At 40.0% G+C, this 18,722-nt stretch overlaps 1 protein-coding gene and 1 long non-coding RNA gene across 2 annotated transcripts in view; one reads left to right on the forward strand and one right to left on the reverse strand.

Annotated features, from left to right (window-relative positions):
* The window catches only part of LOC309819122, a 57,866-nt gene that overhangs the window by 17,229 nt on the left and 21,915 nt on the right, over positions 1 to 18,722 (reverse strand). The window contains exons 3-4 of the long non-coding RNA XR_014296420.1: positions 16,638 to 16,824; positions 1,969 to 2,042 (exon numbers count right to left, since the gene is read on the reverse strand). This is a non-coding gene — a long non-coding RNA (uncharacterized lncRNA). The remainder of the gene's footprint in view (positions 1 to 1,968; positions 2,043 to 16,637; positions 16,825 to 18,722) is intronic.
* Positions 5,540 to 6,537, forward strand: OR5AU1 (olfactory receptor family 5 subfamily AU member 1; the record flags this gene model as incomplete). The annotated part of the gene is given in 4 exon segments (XM_082647445.1): positions 5,540 to 5,755; positions 5,757 to 5,840; positions 5,844 to 6,367; positions 6,369 to 6,537. Coding segments are annotated over 4 exon segments (930 nt in total). The 5' UTR covers positions 5,540 to 5,602.

Raw genomic sequence — 18,722 nt, forward strand, 5'->3', positions numbered from 1 at the left:
CTACCCCCCCTTTTTTCTGTAGTGGTTTTCCTATACCTGTCCTGCCATTATGTGTTTTGTGTGTGTAGAAGCCAGATGTAACTTGTGTGTTTAGCTCACCAGTCTTATGATTGAGAGGAACTGTACTCAAGAAACTCTATGTAAGGAACCACATATGATGCACTTCATCCATACCTGTACCTGATTTAGATGATGTGATTGTGGACCTTGAGCTGATACTGTAATGGAACGTGACTTTTGGGATTCTTGGGAGGGGGTGAGTATATTTTGAGTGTATATTCATGTGTAAGTTGGACATGAATCAGTGAGGGCCAGAGGGAGGACTACGATAGCCAGTCTTTGAGACGGTCCCAGTGATTCTCAGCTCCTGGTATTGATGCCCTTGTGTGGTCCACTCCCACAGTGCATGGGGCTGACCTGTGTAACCAGGAGGATACTGCAAAAATTACAGTACTGTGTCACTTCCAAAAGTATAAGAAAATGAATGTTTATTGAGATAATCTGTTGTGTGACAACAGATAACTAATCTAGTGACCAATTAATTTAAATATCATCATGAACTTATGGATTTAAGCATATTTGATAGACTTTGTTAAACTAAATATTATTGTTGGATATTTAAGGATAGCTACTAATAGAAATAGAGGAATCAGTAGAAGGGGAAAAACATACATTACAAAACAAAGAAAACTTAATCCAAAAGGAAACAGGAACAGGATCAGAGGGTGGGGGAGGGAAGCAAATTGGAAAAAGTGTGATAAATGGAAAACTCAAGGTGAGAAATGAAACAAATTCAATATACCTGAAAGCCCCAAAAGTTGAAAAGCAAAAAACCAATACCCCAAAATCTCACCTATATAAAAACAGATACTCTGACTAGTTAAAAGAGAATATTCTAGATATATGCTGTTTACAAAAGCCACACACACCTGAAACTTTGAGTGTTGGTTCCCCAAAGTGATTTTAATGTGAAACAAGCTAACAGACGCAAATAAAGGGCAAAAATTCCTTTACTGTAAGTAAAGGATGTGAGACATCAACTGAATAAAGATACCTGCATGGAGAAGATACAGCAGCACTCTATCAAAGTGACAATCATCTCTGGCTTTCAGGGCTCCACAAAGGCTGCCTATGATACCATCCCATCCTTTGCAAAGTTGCCTTTCACAGGGTTTGCTTGATTTCTGCCTAGCCCATACCAGCTCTTCTGATAAAGCCCCCAAATATTTCTGAACGCTTGCTGTGTGTCAAGGTACATCTGAAATCAATTTTCCAGGCATATCATCAACCTAGAAGACCAAGATTTCAGGTCTGCCTGGGGAAATTCTGCAAACGTAATGGTGCAGAAAAGTTGGGACTAAAGGGTTAGCAGTAAAGAAAGGAAAAAAGATATACCATGCTGAGTAATCAAAGTAAAACTGTAGTGACAGTATTAATTTCAGAAAAGTATGTTTCAGAGCCAAAATATTAGTGGGCATAAAGAAGGTCATTTTATAATGTAAGTGGGGAAATTTATCAAGAGGACATAACAATCTTAAATGTTTATGCACCTTATAACAAAACTTCAAAATACATAAAGCAAAACTGAAAAACAGCAAGGAGAAATCAACAAATTCACAATTACAGTTAGAGATTTCAATATATTCCCCTTTCAACTCTTGATAGAACAAGTAGGCAGAAAATGAGAAAGGATAGAGTAGACTTGAACAACACTATCAAGGAACATGACCTAACTGACAATGATAGACCATTTGACCTAACAACAGCAGAATATAATTCTTTTCAAGTGGTCATGGAACATTCATCAAAATACACCATATTCTGGGTGGGCCATAAACAAATCTCAATAAATTCAAAAGCATTCAAGGCATACAAAGTATGTTCTCTAATCACATGTTATTAAATTAGAAATCAATAACCGAAAGATCTCTAGAAAATCCCCGAGTATTTGTTAAGTAGATCACATACCTCTAATTTTATTATGATCTTGATGGGTATAGAGGTCCTCAGCTGTAATCTAGGTCCCAGTGTACATTGGGTAACTGGAATAAAAGAAAGAAAAACTGTAAAAACTTGGTTTTCCAGTGTAGAAGAAATACAGATAATAATTACACAAGAGTTCAGTTGAGGTAGAGAAGTCCTTTGGGGCTAATGACCAGTGTATTGTCAGGGATCTGGTGTGGAACCATTCCCTTCATTTCCAGTTTCCCAATCACCAGATTCCTCAAGGGTAGAGGAGCTAGTAACTTTGCAAACACGTTAATGGATCTACATGGGGCCAGTTATTCTCACTTCCTCACCTGCCTGCTAAGCCCTCATTAATGAACACATCGTCCTCCCCAGCTGTGACCTGATGGGCCGTCCAGAGGAAAAGGTGGCTCTGGGGTGTCTCTTCCCAGTACAGGATAAGCTATGAGTGCCTCTCAGGGAGGGGGCTGCCTCTCTCCCCTCACCACGTGGGACGTTAATGTCAGTAGCAGGCTCTGATCCCCAGACCTCAGTCTATGGACCGAAAGAGTCTGGCTTTGTCTTTACTGTTTTTCTAATGAAGGCTTGTGTTCTGACCCCAGAGCAATAGCTCTGCCACCAAGTCACATGCTTTGTTGGAATTAAATGGTTTGCTTAAGGACATCTCAAGCAACCTTGAAGGAGGAAATTCGCTGGTGTTTGATTATCACCAGGTAATACTCAGATTTCTGGGAACTGTTAACTACTGACACATATTCTGGAAGGAAGAGAATGTCCAGGACAACCATCCTACCCCACAGGCTGATCTGATTTTCCAGGACATGGAGAATTCTAGCAACTTAGAAAGGATATTTATATGTGGCTCAGGGGAAGTTACCCCATGGTTTAGTGTTTCTGAAAGTATGGTTCAGCAACCACCTGTTTCAGATTCACCAGATTTGGGGGCCTGGCTATAGACTTACTGGCTCACATTTTCTGAGGTTGGGACCTGGAATCTGCACAGAAACAAGCTTCTCCAGTGAACCTTGGGCAGGGCACCTTAATGTTTAAGAACCATTGCTTCGGATCACTGCTGCTCAGAGATACTGGCTGCTCCCTCTGACTGCCGGCTCTCCGTTGTACTCCCACTCTGCTAGCCCAAGGAGGAGGGCAAAGAAGCAGGTAGAAATAAAATCCCTTGCTTACTTCTCCCTCCTCTACAGGCCCCAGGCACCTGCTCTCACTCCTAAACACTCCACTCCACAATCCGTTTCCATATGATAAGACCACTCAAAGTTTCTTCCTCGTTTTCACTCACAGGTACAAACTGCAGCCAACAGAAATAGTGGCTACTCCAGCATCCTTTGAAAGACTGTCAGAGATGTCAATTTCTCCACAATCTCTTGCTTGACTAACTCTCTATATTCTGAATAGTTTTGAATTTAGTGCAGGCTGGAGAAGAGAGATGAGAGAGGAAAGGGGAGAAGAATAGAAAGAGAGAGTAGATTTAAAGCAAGTAATAAATCAGAGGCTCTGATCAGCTACCCCTTGTATTAACCACCACCCTACCCTACCCTGTTCCAACCCACCTCCCTGCCTGAGTGTTGGCCACATTCCTTCTCTTCTCTGCTTTTGTCCATTCTTTTAATCAGAGAGGTACTTGCAGACCCATTACCCACACTGAAACAGTCAACTGAGGAAGAAGACGTGAAGCTGCCTCTTAAGAAGTTCTGCTTCACTCTTAGCAACAATTCCTCAACTTCCTTGAAGTTCCTGTAAATAATTCCATACTGGGATCTTTACAGTCAATTCTTTGAAGTCCTTGTAATTTGCCTTGAAGCTGAGTTGGCTTTTGACACCAATAGGGCCAATGACATTTGCAACCCAAATCTAGGGCTGTCCACATTCCTGCAATAATGGGGTTTATTATAAACTAGAAACTGTTGGGTTAAGAATGGCTGAATATTACATCTCAGTGACCAAATAAATCAGTTATGCTCCACGTGCTCTAAAAGAAGTTACCGAGGCTCCAATTTGGTATTCAAATTTGCCCTCGTATTTTGTGTCTTAACTTCATCAGGGCATGTTACCTCTTCGGGCATTACAATGCTTTCTTCTTGTCACCGTTCACCACTCACAGTGTTCTATCAAGAGCCATAGTGCCTTCATTACCTACTTGACAGGTAAATTTAGTCATCCCTATGTCCAGAGTCTTCCACTGCTCTGGTAGTTTGCTGATTCCGGAAAGTCTGTCAGTGGGATAAACTAGAATCTTTTGCCTGTTCATTACAGCTCTTTCCTCTCTGGAATCCTCCCAACATCTTTCACAGCTGTATTATTCATTTACTCTCCTCGAGGCAGAAGGAGGGGGCTCAATTTTGTCCCTTTCTATCCTACTCCAATCACATCTGCTGGTTTCAAAACCTTCACAACTGAAGATCCTCACCAAAGAGCACAGGGTACTTAACTGACTCCAGAGCCCAGAGGTAATTCAGGAACAGAGCAGCCAATGCAGCAGAAGAGAGTGTGGTGCTTAGGTGATGCATCATGGCTTTGTTCATTCTCTGAATAGAAAAGGCATTTTTACAAAGCCCTAGTCCTAGGGAGGGGCTGTTCCTTCCCTGCTGGCCCAACAGCCCTTGAGAACAAGGCGATTCTACTCACTGGAAACGATGGTGACTTCGTGAACGATGGGTGGCATTTTCCCTCTGGCTGATGCTCCCGAGTGCAAGGTCTCAGCCCGCTCTCTACGGCCCTACACCAGCCCCATCTCTCCACATCCCGACCCCCATCACCTTTAGAGCCCATAGCAGTGCCTGGCTTGGGCCAAGTTCTGAGAGGCAATTTTATAGCTGAGCCAATGAACCACCTTCAACTCCTCTAGAACACTCAGGATCCTCTGAAGGCCTGTGTAGTCACTCTTGCTTAGTACACGTGTCTCTGTCTATTTTGTTTGGTGGTAGGTTGCTTGCCAAATCTTGTCATTGTTTCATTTATTCATTTTATTGTTGTTTAGTTTTGTGTTAGATCTATCTCTCCAACAAGAATAATCAAAGCTAACATTCTTTCTCAATGTGCCAGGCTTTGTTCAAGTGCTTTACACGAATTAAGCCATTGAATTTTTACAACAAGCTTTTGAGATTAGTGCTATTATCCTTATTTTACTGAAAACTGAAAATCAGAGAGGTTAAGAAACACTTCCAAGTTTACACAGCTAGTTAGTAGTGAGGTTCCTGCTTGGAACCTTGGCAGTCTGACGCAGAGCCTGCGTGCCTAAACACAAAATATACTGTCTCTAGAATATGAACTTCCTGAGGTCAGACACTCTTGAATTCCTGACTGGAAGGACACGGAGCTAAGCATATGGCAGACGGTCAATAAATACTTGGTAAGTAACTGTTTCATTATTTAGAATTTTTTAAGATCCTTAAGAGAGCAAACTGTGTATATTTCTTTTATATTTTCCGTTGCTGCTCAAGTCATGCTTCCTAACTAACCAACCAGCCAAGTAGTGGAGAACTTCTCTATGACAAAGTTCTATCAACAATCTTCAGTAGGCTGTCCTTAGGGCAGAACTAAACCAGTGAGAGCCCCTGGGTGTTTCACCTCATTTCTGGTGGTCCTCTCTTTCCACGTCGCAGAGCACTGGAGAAATATGGAAAGGGCAAACCTGAGCCGAGGGACTGAGTTTGAGCTCTTGGGCCTCACCAGTGACCCCTGGCTCCAGAGGCTGCTCTTCATGGTGTTCCTGGGCACGTACACTATCACGCTGCTGCGGAATCTGATCGTGTTCATTATGATCCACGTTGAGTGCCACCTTGCACACACCCGTGTACTCCCTTCTGAAGAGCCTCTCCTTCTTGGATTTCTGCTACTCCTCCACAGTTGTCCCCTAGACCCTGGTGAACTTCTTAGCCAAGAGGAAGGTGATCTCTTATCCCGGCTGCATGGCTCAGATGTCTTTCTATGCGGGTTTTGCCACCAGTGAGTGCTATCTCGTTGCCGCCATGGCCTACGACCGCTATGCGGCTATTTGTAACCCCCTGCTCTACTCAATTGCCACGTCTCCTGAGGTCTGTGCCTCTCTGATCGTGGGCTCCTACAGTGCAGGATTCCTCAGTTCTCTAATCCACATGAGCTGTATCTTTAGTCTGAAATTCTGTGGTGCTCACGTGGTCACTCACTTCTTCTGTGATGGACCGCCCATCCTGTCTCCGTCACGTGTGGACACTTCGCTGTGTGAAATCCTGCTCTTCATTTTTGCCGGTTTCAACCTTGTGAGCTGTACCCTCACCCTCTTGGTCTCCTACCTCTTCATTCTCATCACCATCCTGAGAAGGAACTCAGCCCAGGGCAGGTTCAAGGCCGTTTCCACCTGTGCTTCCCACTTCGCTGCTGTGTGCCTCTTCTATGGCACAACACTTCATGTACCTGCGCCCCAGGTCCAGCCACTCCCTGACCCAAGACCGCATGGTTGCTGTGATCTACACAGTGGTGATCCCAATGCTGAACCCCCTTATCTACTCTCTGAGAAACAAGGATGTGAAAGAAGCTTTAAGAAAGGTTTGGGGAAGGAAAATAATGGAATGATCTTCTCAGTTCATCACCATATATCTTTAGAAAACTGAGGGTACTTGATGTGGTGCCAACCTGAGTACAATCCCATGCTCACCCCTATTTATAGGGGCCACTCTCTGGTCTGCAGGTGCTTCTGCATCTACCTGCCACAGAAAGAATTGATGGTGTCATAGAGACTAAAAAGAAGCAAGGAGCGTCAGCTTGTTGCATAATTGGACCCACTGGCAATATTTAGTCATGCCTTTGTTCAGATGCTTCATTCATATTTCCATGTTTGTGAATATTTTAGTTTATTATTACAAACTGACATTTACATTCTTCATAATGAAATTCTTCCCTTGACTAACTTGAAGACCTTCACTTCCTGGGGAAATCCTCCCCATTCTTTACAATCTCTTCTTTGTAAAGGCTGACTCCTTGACTTAAATTTTGTTTGATTCACTAATTATTTGAATGATACTGTAACAACAATCTCAAAAGCTCAGATGACGTTCTATTATCTTTACTGACTTTTTTTCCTGGCCAAATAGCTACTTAGTCACTTCCAAACTGGATAAACTTGAGCAAGTTACTTAGCTTTTCTGAGCCACAGATATCTCATCTTTTAATTGGTGTGAGTTTTAAACTAAGCATTCAATTAGATATGGCAGGTAAATCATTCAGCACAAGATAGGCATTTGTGGACTTCCCTGGTGGTCCAGCAATTAAGACTCTGCACTTCCACTGCAGGGGGAACGGGTTTGGTCCCTGGTCGGGGAACTAAGATCCTGCATGCCACACGCCCCATCTTTTCCTTTCTATCAGCCCCTAAGTTCTCACAAAGTGAGAGAGAGGAGTACAAGTTCTGCCATTCACAAAGGTTTGTTGTCCCTGCTTGGTTCCTGGTAGTTTATAAGTTGTGATTGAATCAAATTAAATCTTTTTAAATAAGAAGAATCACATAGAGGGAGCTCAATCAAACATAACATTCCTGGGCTCTCTGTGCTCATTGACACACTTGAGGAAAATAAATCAGGCACGCTTGGCTAGTCCCCCGACAAGGGGAGACCTGCCTCGGGACGGTGCTTCCATGACTGGGTCAGCAAGGTCTGCCTAACTCTGGAGTTTAGTTTCCAAAGTCCATTTCCCACAGATGCAATCCATGAACTCTAATCTAGCCTTTAATGGTAATATGATTGATATTTTTCTCCCTGATTACATCTTATGCTTTTTCTACATTGTTCAGAATCACAAGGGAAAGAATGGTGCTATATATATTGACACACCCACACAAAGATCCTGACACTGAACTTGTTTCTGAATTTTAATGGAAATTTCACCTTTTATTGTAGAGTTTACTGTTAGCCTTCAATAATGAATGTTGATCATATTTAAGTATAGTGACTTTTTTTTAGTGCTAATTAGAGATTTTCTTAGTGGCAGTGTAGTCTACCTGATAAGGATGTGGGCTCTACAGAAACACAACCTTTCTTCAAATCCTGGCTCCATCATTTCCTATATGTGGGACATTATTTAACCTCTCTGAGTTCAAGTTTTCTCTTTTGTAAAATAGCAATAATAATGATTGTAGCAATACACTTGTTAGGAAAATTAAGTACATTAATGCAAACAAAGCACTTAGAACCGATGCCTGGCACATAGCAAGCACTTAAACATTAGCTGTTATTATTAGAAACGGCTGCTGACAATGCCTTATATCACTTGATATAATCATGTGATCTTCCTCCTTTATTTTGTTCCCATGGTGAATTGAAGACATAGGTTTTCTAATGTTAAACTCTTACTGTTTCCTGGAGTCCTACTTAGTCATGAAATGATTTTCTTTTAATAGACTGTTGGATTTGATTTGCAAAGATTTTATTTAGACTATTTGCATCTGCATTCAAAGATAAAGTTCATCTATTATCTTTTCATATTATCTTTATTATGTTTTAATATTAAGTGTAAGCTAGTCTTATAAAATGTATTTTAAGTTCTTCTTTTCCTATAGTGTGGAATAATTTAAATAAGATAGGAATATCTGTTCTTTAAAAATGATATATGCTCTGCTATAAAACCATCTGAGACTGGTGTGTTTTTAAAAGGTAGATCTTTAATTACTCTTCTAATTTTTTATATGATTATTGGTTTCACTTTAGGTTTTTTCCCTGCTTATTAAGTCAGTTTCATCATTTGTATTTTGCTCAAAAATTGTTTCCTTCTTCTATGTTTTCAAATTTATTGCCATGAGTTGCACGTAACATTCTCTTATAAATTTTGCATTTGTTCTTTAGGTCAGTAACATCTGCACTTACGCTTCTAAGTCTCTCCAGAGAGTTTGTTCCATTTTTTAGGACAATCCAAAAAAAGATCCTCTACCACAAAATAAGAGAAATGGATTAAGTGGTCTGTAAGGATCTTCTGGACTCTAATAGTCTATGAGATAAACATTTGAAGAAAGACAATGTTGAGGAAGGATTAAACACGTATACTGCCTAGATTCCAATCCCAGATCTGTCACTCACTAGCAATGTAAACTTGGGGAATTTCTCTTACCTCTCTCTGCTAAGTTTTTCTCATTTGGGAAATAGAAGTAACAATAAAGGCTATCTCATGTATAAAACTGTTGTGAAAATTAAATGACATAATACTTATACTTGTGGAATTTAAATGATGTAATATCTAAAACATTGTCTGACACATAGTAAACCTTTCCTAAGTCTGTATTAGCTACTTTTATTTCTTTTGTGTGTTTCTATGGTTATATTGCCTTATACATTCTTCATATATTTGTTTGTTTTATTTTCCTTAATAATCCTTAACAGAAGATTTTATCAACCTTTTAAAACATTCTGTTTTCTGGTTTTTCTTCTTATTTCTACAATGTATCAGCTTCCCATTTTATTAATGTCAGGTTTTTCTTTTTTAATTCCTTCCTTCTGTTTTATTTTCATTTATTTTGTTTGTTTTTGTCATGTTATCGTTATTAAATACTGAAACTCCACAAAAGAATATTTTAAACATATTCATGTCTATCTACCATACAGTGATTAAAAATAAAATACAGGGCTTCCCTGGTGGCACAGTGGTTGAGAGTCCGCCTGACGATGCAGGGGACGCGGGTTTGTGCCCCGGTCCAGGAAGATCCCACATGCCGCGGAGCGGCTGGGCCCGTGAGCCATGGCCGCTGAGCCTGCGCGTCTGGAGCCTGTGCTCCGCAACGGGAGAGGCCACAACAGTGAGAGGCCCGCGTACCAAAAAAAAATAATAAAATAAAATAAAATAAAATGCAATCACTCACAATCCAGCTAAAGAGACAATATTACTGATTCACTAAGAACTACTCTTGTTTATCTTCTAGTGAAACCACTAGATTTCGGAGGGCTCTGGTCCTTTATGTCTCTGCACAGAAAGAATTCAAAGCAAAGTGATAGATAAGAAGTGATTTATTAGAATAGGACGCTTGTGAAGCTTACAAGCAGACAGGTGAGCATTGCGCTGCCCTGACTACTTAGTGGGTTACATTTTTATAATCAAAGGAAAAGTGGGGAGGGGGAAAATACCACCTTCTTCCTCATTCTTGAGTAGATGTCACACTTCCATCATCATCTCCTCCTCCAGGTTGGGCAGGGGAGATTTCCTGTTCCTACATGGTCAAGCCAGGACTGTCATGGCATTATGGAAAAATTATTTCAGGTCTCAGTACAGTAAGGGTCTTTCACTTTGAAATGTCACCTTTCCGTAAATTATTGTTTTCTATGTGTGCAGAGAGCATGTCCTAGGAGTCATTAACTTACCGAGCTCACTGGGCAGGATGTGGGTCTCATGCCACCATTGTTTTATAATTTGGGGGCATGTCTCATGCTTCTGTTGCATGGATTTGTTGCTAAGCAAGCCTGCTTGATTTTGTGGTTAAGCAAACCTGCTTTCTTGAGTGATCATTAACTTACACGGGAGATCCATACTTTTTCTTTATTTACAATTCCCTAGTGGGATTAACTATTTAATCACCTACTTTGTCCCTTAACTCTGTGCCTATCACTAGGGGGTGCTTATTCATAAGTTACATCTTTTTTTTTTTAGTTTTTTGTATGCTGAAAACTAATCTTTTATTGGTTAAATGTGTGGCAAGTACCTTCACCTAGTTATGTCTTCTAAATATGTTATTTATTTTTACTTTCTTTATGATGTGTTGATTAATAGAAGGTCTTAATTTTAATATGAGCAGATTTAGCAATACTTTCTTTTCTGGTTTGAATTTTTTTAATGTGTATCTTAAGAATCTTTCCCAAATGTAAAATCATAAAGATATTCTCTATGTTTTCTTCTAAATGTTTTTAAAAGTTTTGCCTTCACATTTGTTTTGCTGTTAGGTTGGGATTAAATTTCTTTTTTTTCAAAATCGATACCCAATTGTCCCAGACCATTTCTTGCATAGGCACTCAATACCTCATGGATCTGCAATGCCAGTTCTGTCTAAATCAAATTCCACATATGCATGAGTCCTTTTCTTGGTTCTCTATTCTGTTTTATTGGTCCATTTGTATTTCTCTGCACTGATACCACACTGTCTTAATTACTTTATCTTTACAATAAATCTGTATCTTGTGAGCACATATTCCTCCTCCCCCCATTTTCTATATTTTCTTTTTGTCTTTATCTTTCAACAGGTTTATTATGATGTGTCTGTTTTTGAATCTCTTTGCATTTATCCTAGTTGGAATTCATTAAGTTTCTTGGGTGTGTAGATTAGTATTTTCATCAAATTCGAGAATGTTTAATCCATTATTTCGTTGTATATTTTTTCTTCTCCATTCTCTCACTCCTCTTCTGTTTGTACTCCAAGTGTGCATATGCTGGTGCCCTTAAGTATGCCTCACATTTTCTGAGTCTCTGTTTATTTTTCTTTATTTTTTTTTTCTCTGTTCTTTGGATTACAAAATCTCTATCAATCTGTCTTCAAATCACTGATTCTTCTGCTAATTTAAAGATACCATTGGGCTTCTCTAGTAAATTTTTCAGTTTGGTTATTTTACTTTCAACTTCAGAATTTCCATTTGGTTCTTTTTTGTAATTTCTATCTATTTATATCCTCTACTTGATGAGAAATTGTCATCATATAACCCTTAACTTCTTTAATCATGACTTTCTTTGGTTCTTTGAATATATCTATAATAGCTGCTGCTAAGTTTTTGGTTGTTAAGCCCATTTTCTGGGCCTGCTCATAGGCAGTTTCTGTTGCCTCCCCCTCCCCAATCCCACCCTCGGCCCCCCACGTATGAGTCACAATTTCCTTTTCTTTATATTTCTCATAATTTTGTTGTTGTTGCTGAAAACTGGATGTTTGAGATGATAAAGCAATTCTGGATACTAATGTCATCCTCCCCATCCAAGGCTTGTTGTTGTTTGTTTAGTGACTTGGCTGGATTATTTTGAGGATGTCTATTTCCTCCACAGCATATAGCCTCTGATGTCACACCCTGAAGAGCGCAGGCTTAGGAATACGGATAATCATCTTGGGTGTTTTTAGCAGGGCTCTTTTTGACTGTTTCCCTGATCTCTCTGTTCAGCTGTCTGCCTCTATATCATACCCAGCTCATAGGCTTACACTAATTGGTGGCTGATTGCTTTATTGTTTTTGACAATGCCCTAGGGCATAAATTCTTCCAGTCTATTAAATTCAGGCCTCTTCCTACAGGTGGTTTTGAGGCCAGTCTCTGGGTTTGTTCTGAGGACTCTTTATAGCTGTCTCTTTCCGTGATTCTGGTAAACTAGCTGGCCTACAGTTTACTTTGTTCCTTTCATGGAGCTTCCAGCCACCTCTTAATGGCTTACAATTTAAATCTCCATTGTTTTTGACCCTCAGCCTTGAAATTCCTCACATTATTTTTGATGCTATTGTGAATGGGATCACTTTCTTTTTCACATAATTCATTGTTAGTGTATGGAAATGCTACTTATTTTTGCATGTTAATTTTGCATCCTGGGTTTCCCTGGTGGCGCAGTGGTTAAGAATCCGCCTGTCAATGCAGGGGACACGGGTTGAAGCCCTGGTCTGGGAAGATCCCACATGCTGCAGAGCAACTAAGCCTGTGTGCCACAACTACTGAGCCCGTGTGCCGCAACTACCAAAGCCCGTGTGCCTAGAGCCTGTGCTCCGCAACAAGAGAAGCCACCGCAACGAGAAGCCCACACACCACAACGAAGAGCAGCCCCGGCTTGCCACAACTAGAGAAAGCCCATGTGCAGCAACAAAGACCCAAAGCAGCCAAAAATAAATAAAAATAAAATAAATTTATAAAAAAAATTTTTTGCATCCTGCACCTTTACTGAATTTATTGATTAGATCTAACAGTTTTGTTTTGTTTTTTTTTTTGGTGGAGTCCTTAGGATTTTCTATATATAAAATCATGTCATCTGCAAATAGGGACAATTTTACTTCTTGCTTTCTAGTTCTGATACTTTTTATTTCTTTCTCTTGCTTGATTGCTCTGGCCAGGACTTCCAGTACTATGTTGAATAGGAGTGGTAAGAGTGGGCACACCCTTGTCTTGTTCCTGACCTAAGAGGAAAAGTTTTCAACATTTCACCATTGAGTATGATGTTAGCTGTGGACCTGCCATATATTGCCACCATGCTCTTTTTTCAATTAAAGTCAGTTCACTTGCGGAGAGTGCCACAGCCCTTAAGAACCACCCCTGCCACTGAGAAAAATCTCAGCCACTGCTTCAGGACTTGGGTGGAGATAGTTGCCTGCTTTTCTTGGAATGATTCCCCTGCTTTATTAGCAGGCCACAGGGTAGAGCAGTAATCTCTGGTCTTCTTGACTTGCCTCTCTTGCTGTGGAACTCCACCATAACACTACCCTATGAACACACTGGGTGAGGCTAATTGGGGTCCCAGTATTCTCATCCTGCCATGCCTCAGGTAGAGCCTCTGCTCAATGAGTGGGAACCAGGTGTAAGAAGGGAGACTTTGATATCTTGGCACACTTATCTCAAATTTAACCTCTGCAACATGGAATTTGGAGAGATGAGAAATGCTGGCGGCATGTCCCTCCCAGTGAGATACGATAGCCATTGGCTGGGATCTGGGGGAAGATGGTACCTGTCTTACTGGCCAAACCTGCTTGGAATGGACAAAACCTGCTTGGTGTGGAGAAAAGGGAACCCTCTTGCACTGTTGGTGGGAATGTAAATTGATACAGCCACTATGGAGAACAGTATGGAGGTTCCTTAAAAACCTAAAAATAGAACTACCATATGACCCAGCAATCCCACTACTGGGCATTTACCCAGAGAAAACTGTAGTTCAAAAAGACACATGCATAACACTGATGAACATAGACACAAAAATCCTCAACAAAATACTAGCAAACAGAATCCAACAGCACATTAAAAGGATCATACACCATGATCAAGTGGGGTTTATCCCAGGAATGCAAGGATTCTTCAATATACACAAATCAATCAATGTGATACACCATATTAACAAATTGAAGGAGAAAAACCATATGATCATCTCAAGAGATGCAGAAAAAGCTTTTGACAAAATTCAACACCTATTTATGATAAAAACCCTCCAGAAAGTAGGCATAGAGGGAACTAACCTCAGCATAATAAAGGCCATATATGACAAACCCACAGCCAACATCGTCCTCAATGGTGAAAAACTGAAACCATTTCCACTAAGATCAGGAACAAGACAAGGTTGCCCACTCCCACTGCTGTTATTCAACATTGTATTGGAAGTTTTAGCCACAGCAGTCAGAGAAGGAAAAGAAATAAAAGAAATCCAAATTGGAAAAGAAGAAGTAAATTTGTCACTGTTTGCAGATGACATGATACTATACATAGAGAATCCTAAAGCCTCTACCAGAAAACTACTAGAGCTAATCAATGAATTTGGTAAAGTAGCAGGTTACAAAATTAATGCACAGAAATCTCTTGCATTCTGATACACTAATGATGAAAAATCTGAAAGAGAAATTATGGAAACACTCCCATTTACCACTGCAACAAAAAGAATAAAATACCTAGGAATAAACCTACCTTAGGAGACAAAAGACCTGTATGCAGAAAACTATAAGACACTGATGAAAAAAATTAAAGATGGTACAAACAGATGGAGAGATATACCATGTTCTTGGATTGGAAGAATCAACATTGTGAAAATGACTCTACTACCTAAAGCAATCTCTACAAATTCAATGCAATCCCTATCAAACTACCACTGGCATTTTTCACAGAACCAGAACAAAAAATTTCACAACTTGTATGGAAACATAAAAGACCCCGAATAGCCAAAGCAATCTTGAGAAAGAAAAATGGAGCTGGAGGAATCAGGCTCCCTGACTTCAGACCATACTACAAAGCTACAGTAATCAAGACAGTCTGGTACTGGCACAAAAACAGAAATATAGATCAATGGTACAGGATAGAATGCCCAGAGATAAACCCACACACATATGGTCACCTAATTTACTACAAAGGAGGCAAGAACATACAATGGAGAAAAGACAGCCTCTTCAGTAAGTGGTGCTGGGAAAACTGGACAGCTACATGTAAAAGAATGAAATTAGAACACTACCTAACACCATACACAAAAATAAACTCAAAATGGATTAAAGACCTAAATGTAAGGCCAGACACTATCAAATTCTTAGAGGAAAACATAGGCAGAACACTCTATGTTCACATAAATTACAGCAAGATCCTTTTTGATCCACCTCCTAGAGAAATGGAAATAAACACAAAAATAAACAAATGGGACCTAATGAAACTTAAAAGCTTTTGCACAGCAAAGGAAACCATAAACAAGACGAAAAGACAACCCTCAGAACAGGAGAAAATATTTGCAAATGAAGCAACTGACGAAGGATTAATCTCCAAAATTTACAAGCAGCTCAATATCAAAAAAACAAACAACCCAATCCAAAAATGGGCAGAAGAGCTAAATAGACATTTTCCCAAAGAAGATATACAGATTATCAACAAACACATGAAAGAATGTTCAACATCATTAATCATTAGAGAAATGCAAATCAAAACTACAATGATGTATCACCTCACACCAGTCAGAATGGCCATCATCAAAAAATCTAGAAACAATAAATGCTGGAGAGGGTGTAGAGAAGAGGGAACCCTCTTGCACTGTTGGTGGGAATGTAAATTGATACAGCCACTATGGAGAACAGTATGGAGGTTCCTTAAAAAACTAAAAATAGAACTACCATATGACCCAGCAATCCCACTACTGGGCATATACCCTGAGAGAACCATAATTCAAAAAGAGACATGTACCACAATGTTCATTGCAACACTATTTACAATCGCCAGGACATGGAAGCAACCTACGTGTCCATCAACAGATGAATGGGTAAAGAAGATGTGGCACATATATACAATGGAATATTATTCAGCCATAAAAAGAAGCGAAATTTTGAGTTACTTGTAGTGAGGTGGATGGACCTAGAGTCTGTCATACAGAGTGAAGTAAGTCAGAAAGAGAAAAACAAATACCGTATGCTAACACATAAATATGGAATCTAAAAAAAACAGAAGAAATGGTTATGAAGAACCTAGGGTCAGGACGGGAATAAAGACGCAGACCCACTAGAGAACGGACTTGAGGACATGGGGAGGGGGAAGGGTAAGCTGGGACAAAGTGAGAGAGTGGCATGGACCTATATATACTACCAAATGTAAAAGCGATAGCTAGTGGGAAGCAGCTGCATAGCACAGGGAGATCAGCTCGGTGCTTTGTGACCACCTAGAGGGGTGGGATAGGGAGTGTGGGAGGGAGGGAGACACAAGAGGGAAGAGATATGGGGATATATGTATATGTATAGCTGATTCACTTTGTTATAAAGCAGAAACTAACACACCATTGTAAAGCAATTATACTCCAGTAAAGATGTTTAAAAAAATGTATTACAAGAAAAATAAGTCTGTTTAAGTAGGTTTTACAGGCACATGATTAAAAGCATTAAAAATGTATTACAAGAAAAATAAGTCAGGTTCTGTGTTAGTTATCTAACACTGTGTTAATGAATTACCGTGAACTTAGAAGCTTAAAACAACACACATTTATTATATCATTTTCTGTGTGTCAGGAATATGAGCATGGCTCACCTGAGTCCTGGGTGTGGCTCATCTGAGGCTCCTCTGGGAAAGGATACCAAGCTAACGTCACTGTTGCAGGATTTGTTCCTTGTGCTTGTGGGTTACTAGCCAGAGGTATCCTCAGTTCCTTGGCATATGACCTCTCCGAATGGCTGTTTACTTCATAAAATCCAGCAAGTGTGAGGTTCAGTAGAGTCTGCTAGCAAGATGGAAATTACAGTCCTATTTAACATAATCACAGAAGTGACATTCATCGCTTTTGTTGTATTCTATTATCTAGAAACAAGTTGCAGATCCTGTCCACACTCGAAGGGGAACGGATTACACATGGGCATGAATGTTAGGAGGCAGAGATGATTTGGGACCATTTTAGAACCTGTCAGTCACTGCCTCCCATTCCAGATCCCCAGTCCCTATCTTCAGGGGGCAGCTCCTGTTACCTATTCCTTGTGAACTCATCCAGATATTCTATGCACCTGTGTGAAGTCACCCCCGCCCCCTCCAAAAAACAATAAAAAATTATAATGTTGTATTCACAGTGCTCAGCACCCAGATTTTTTCATTTAACAATGTATGTCTTGAAATCTAGTTCATATTAGTACCTACAGATCTGCTTCGTTCTTTTTTATAACTGCATACTCTTCCATTGTTTGGATATCCTATCATTTATTTAACCAATTCCCTCTTTCATGGATATTTAGGTAGTTTCAAATCTTTTGCTATTACAAACAATGCTGCAGGATACAAATTCCTGACCAAATAGTATATGCATTTAATATTTTGAGTTATTGCTAAACGGCCTTCCTGAAGAGTTGAACCAATTTACACACCTATCAGCGATGAATTACAGCACCTATTTTCATTCACAGTTTATGTTCTAGAAATACTGATCTATTTTATATTTTCCCATGCTTTCTCAAGCCTTTTTTCTTTGCCTCACACTGTACTTTTTCTTTGCTTGTAACGTTTTCCTTCTGTTCGCTTTCTTTGAAAACTCCTACACATTCTTCAAGTTCTCTGCTCGCATGTTACCTTTCCATGAAACAGCACTTTGCCAAGGATCCTATATACTTAATGACCTTGTGCATGGCTCTATTAAGGTATGCAATTATCTTTATTTACAATATTATAATTATAATAGATAATTCCTCTCCTCCTCCACTAGAGGTCAGGGACAATTCCTTTTTTTGTTTTTTCCCCTAGTACACAGCACCACACCTAGCTTACAATAACCACCCAAGTATTCGTTGAGTTAATTAAGATGAACGTGAATCCACAATGTATTCCAGATCCTTTCCCAGGGATTATTGCATCGATGACACTAAATCAGCCTCCTTTAAGTTGTACAATTTGGGGGTTAAAAATATCTCTGGGCCAACCCCTCCTTTCAATAACAATGCAATAACCTCCTCCAATAACTACAGGAACTTGTAAAGAACCAGAGAACACCAGCAACTGGCAAATAAGCTCAGGTCACTGGCTTTTTCCTCTAAAATCAACCGTGGAGAAAATGTAAAGTAAGAGGTAAGCATAGAATCCAGGAATGAACCACCATAATCACTACCTCTGTGAGAAACCCTTAGGGAAACTAAAAAGTCTGTCTTGAATTAGAGTGTGTGGGAAGGGGGGGAAGAAGATGGGTACTGAGGAGAGAAAGAGAGACTGGGGGCTACACTATGGTGGAGGGTAGCAGTGAGAAGGTAGGTGAAGAAAAGCTTCTTAAAGTTCTGCTCTTTCCTTCTGCAGAGTTGCTTTGAGACAGTCACTGCCTGCCCCTTCATGGTAAAACTAGTGGCAGCATCCTAGACCACTGGGGATGGTATCCATGGGGGTTGTTTCCATGCACGGCATGTCATGATTTTATCTGCTGTGTTCTCTTATCCACCCTACCAATGCTGCACACCAGTTTACCTCCAAATTCCCTGCCCGTGTTCCTTCAAATTATTTCTTTTTCTGCTTAAATCAGTGGTTAGTTTCTGTTTCTTGTAACTATTAATCCTGACCATCAGTGGAAACAAGCCTGGAGGAAGGGAAAGGGTTAGAGGTTATTATAATAAACCAGATGAAAAATAAATAAATAAATAAACCAGATGA

Source organism: Grampus griseus (assembly GCF_964374135.1).
Source record: "Grampus griseus genome assembly, chromosome: 2".
Taxonomy (NCBI): Eukaryota; Metazoa; Chordata; class Mammalia; order Artiodactyla; family Delphinidae; genus Grampus; species Grampus griseus.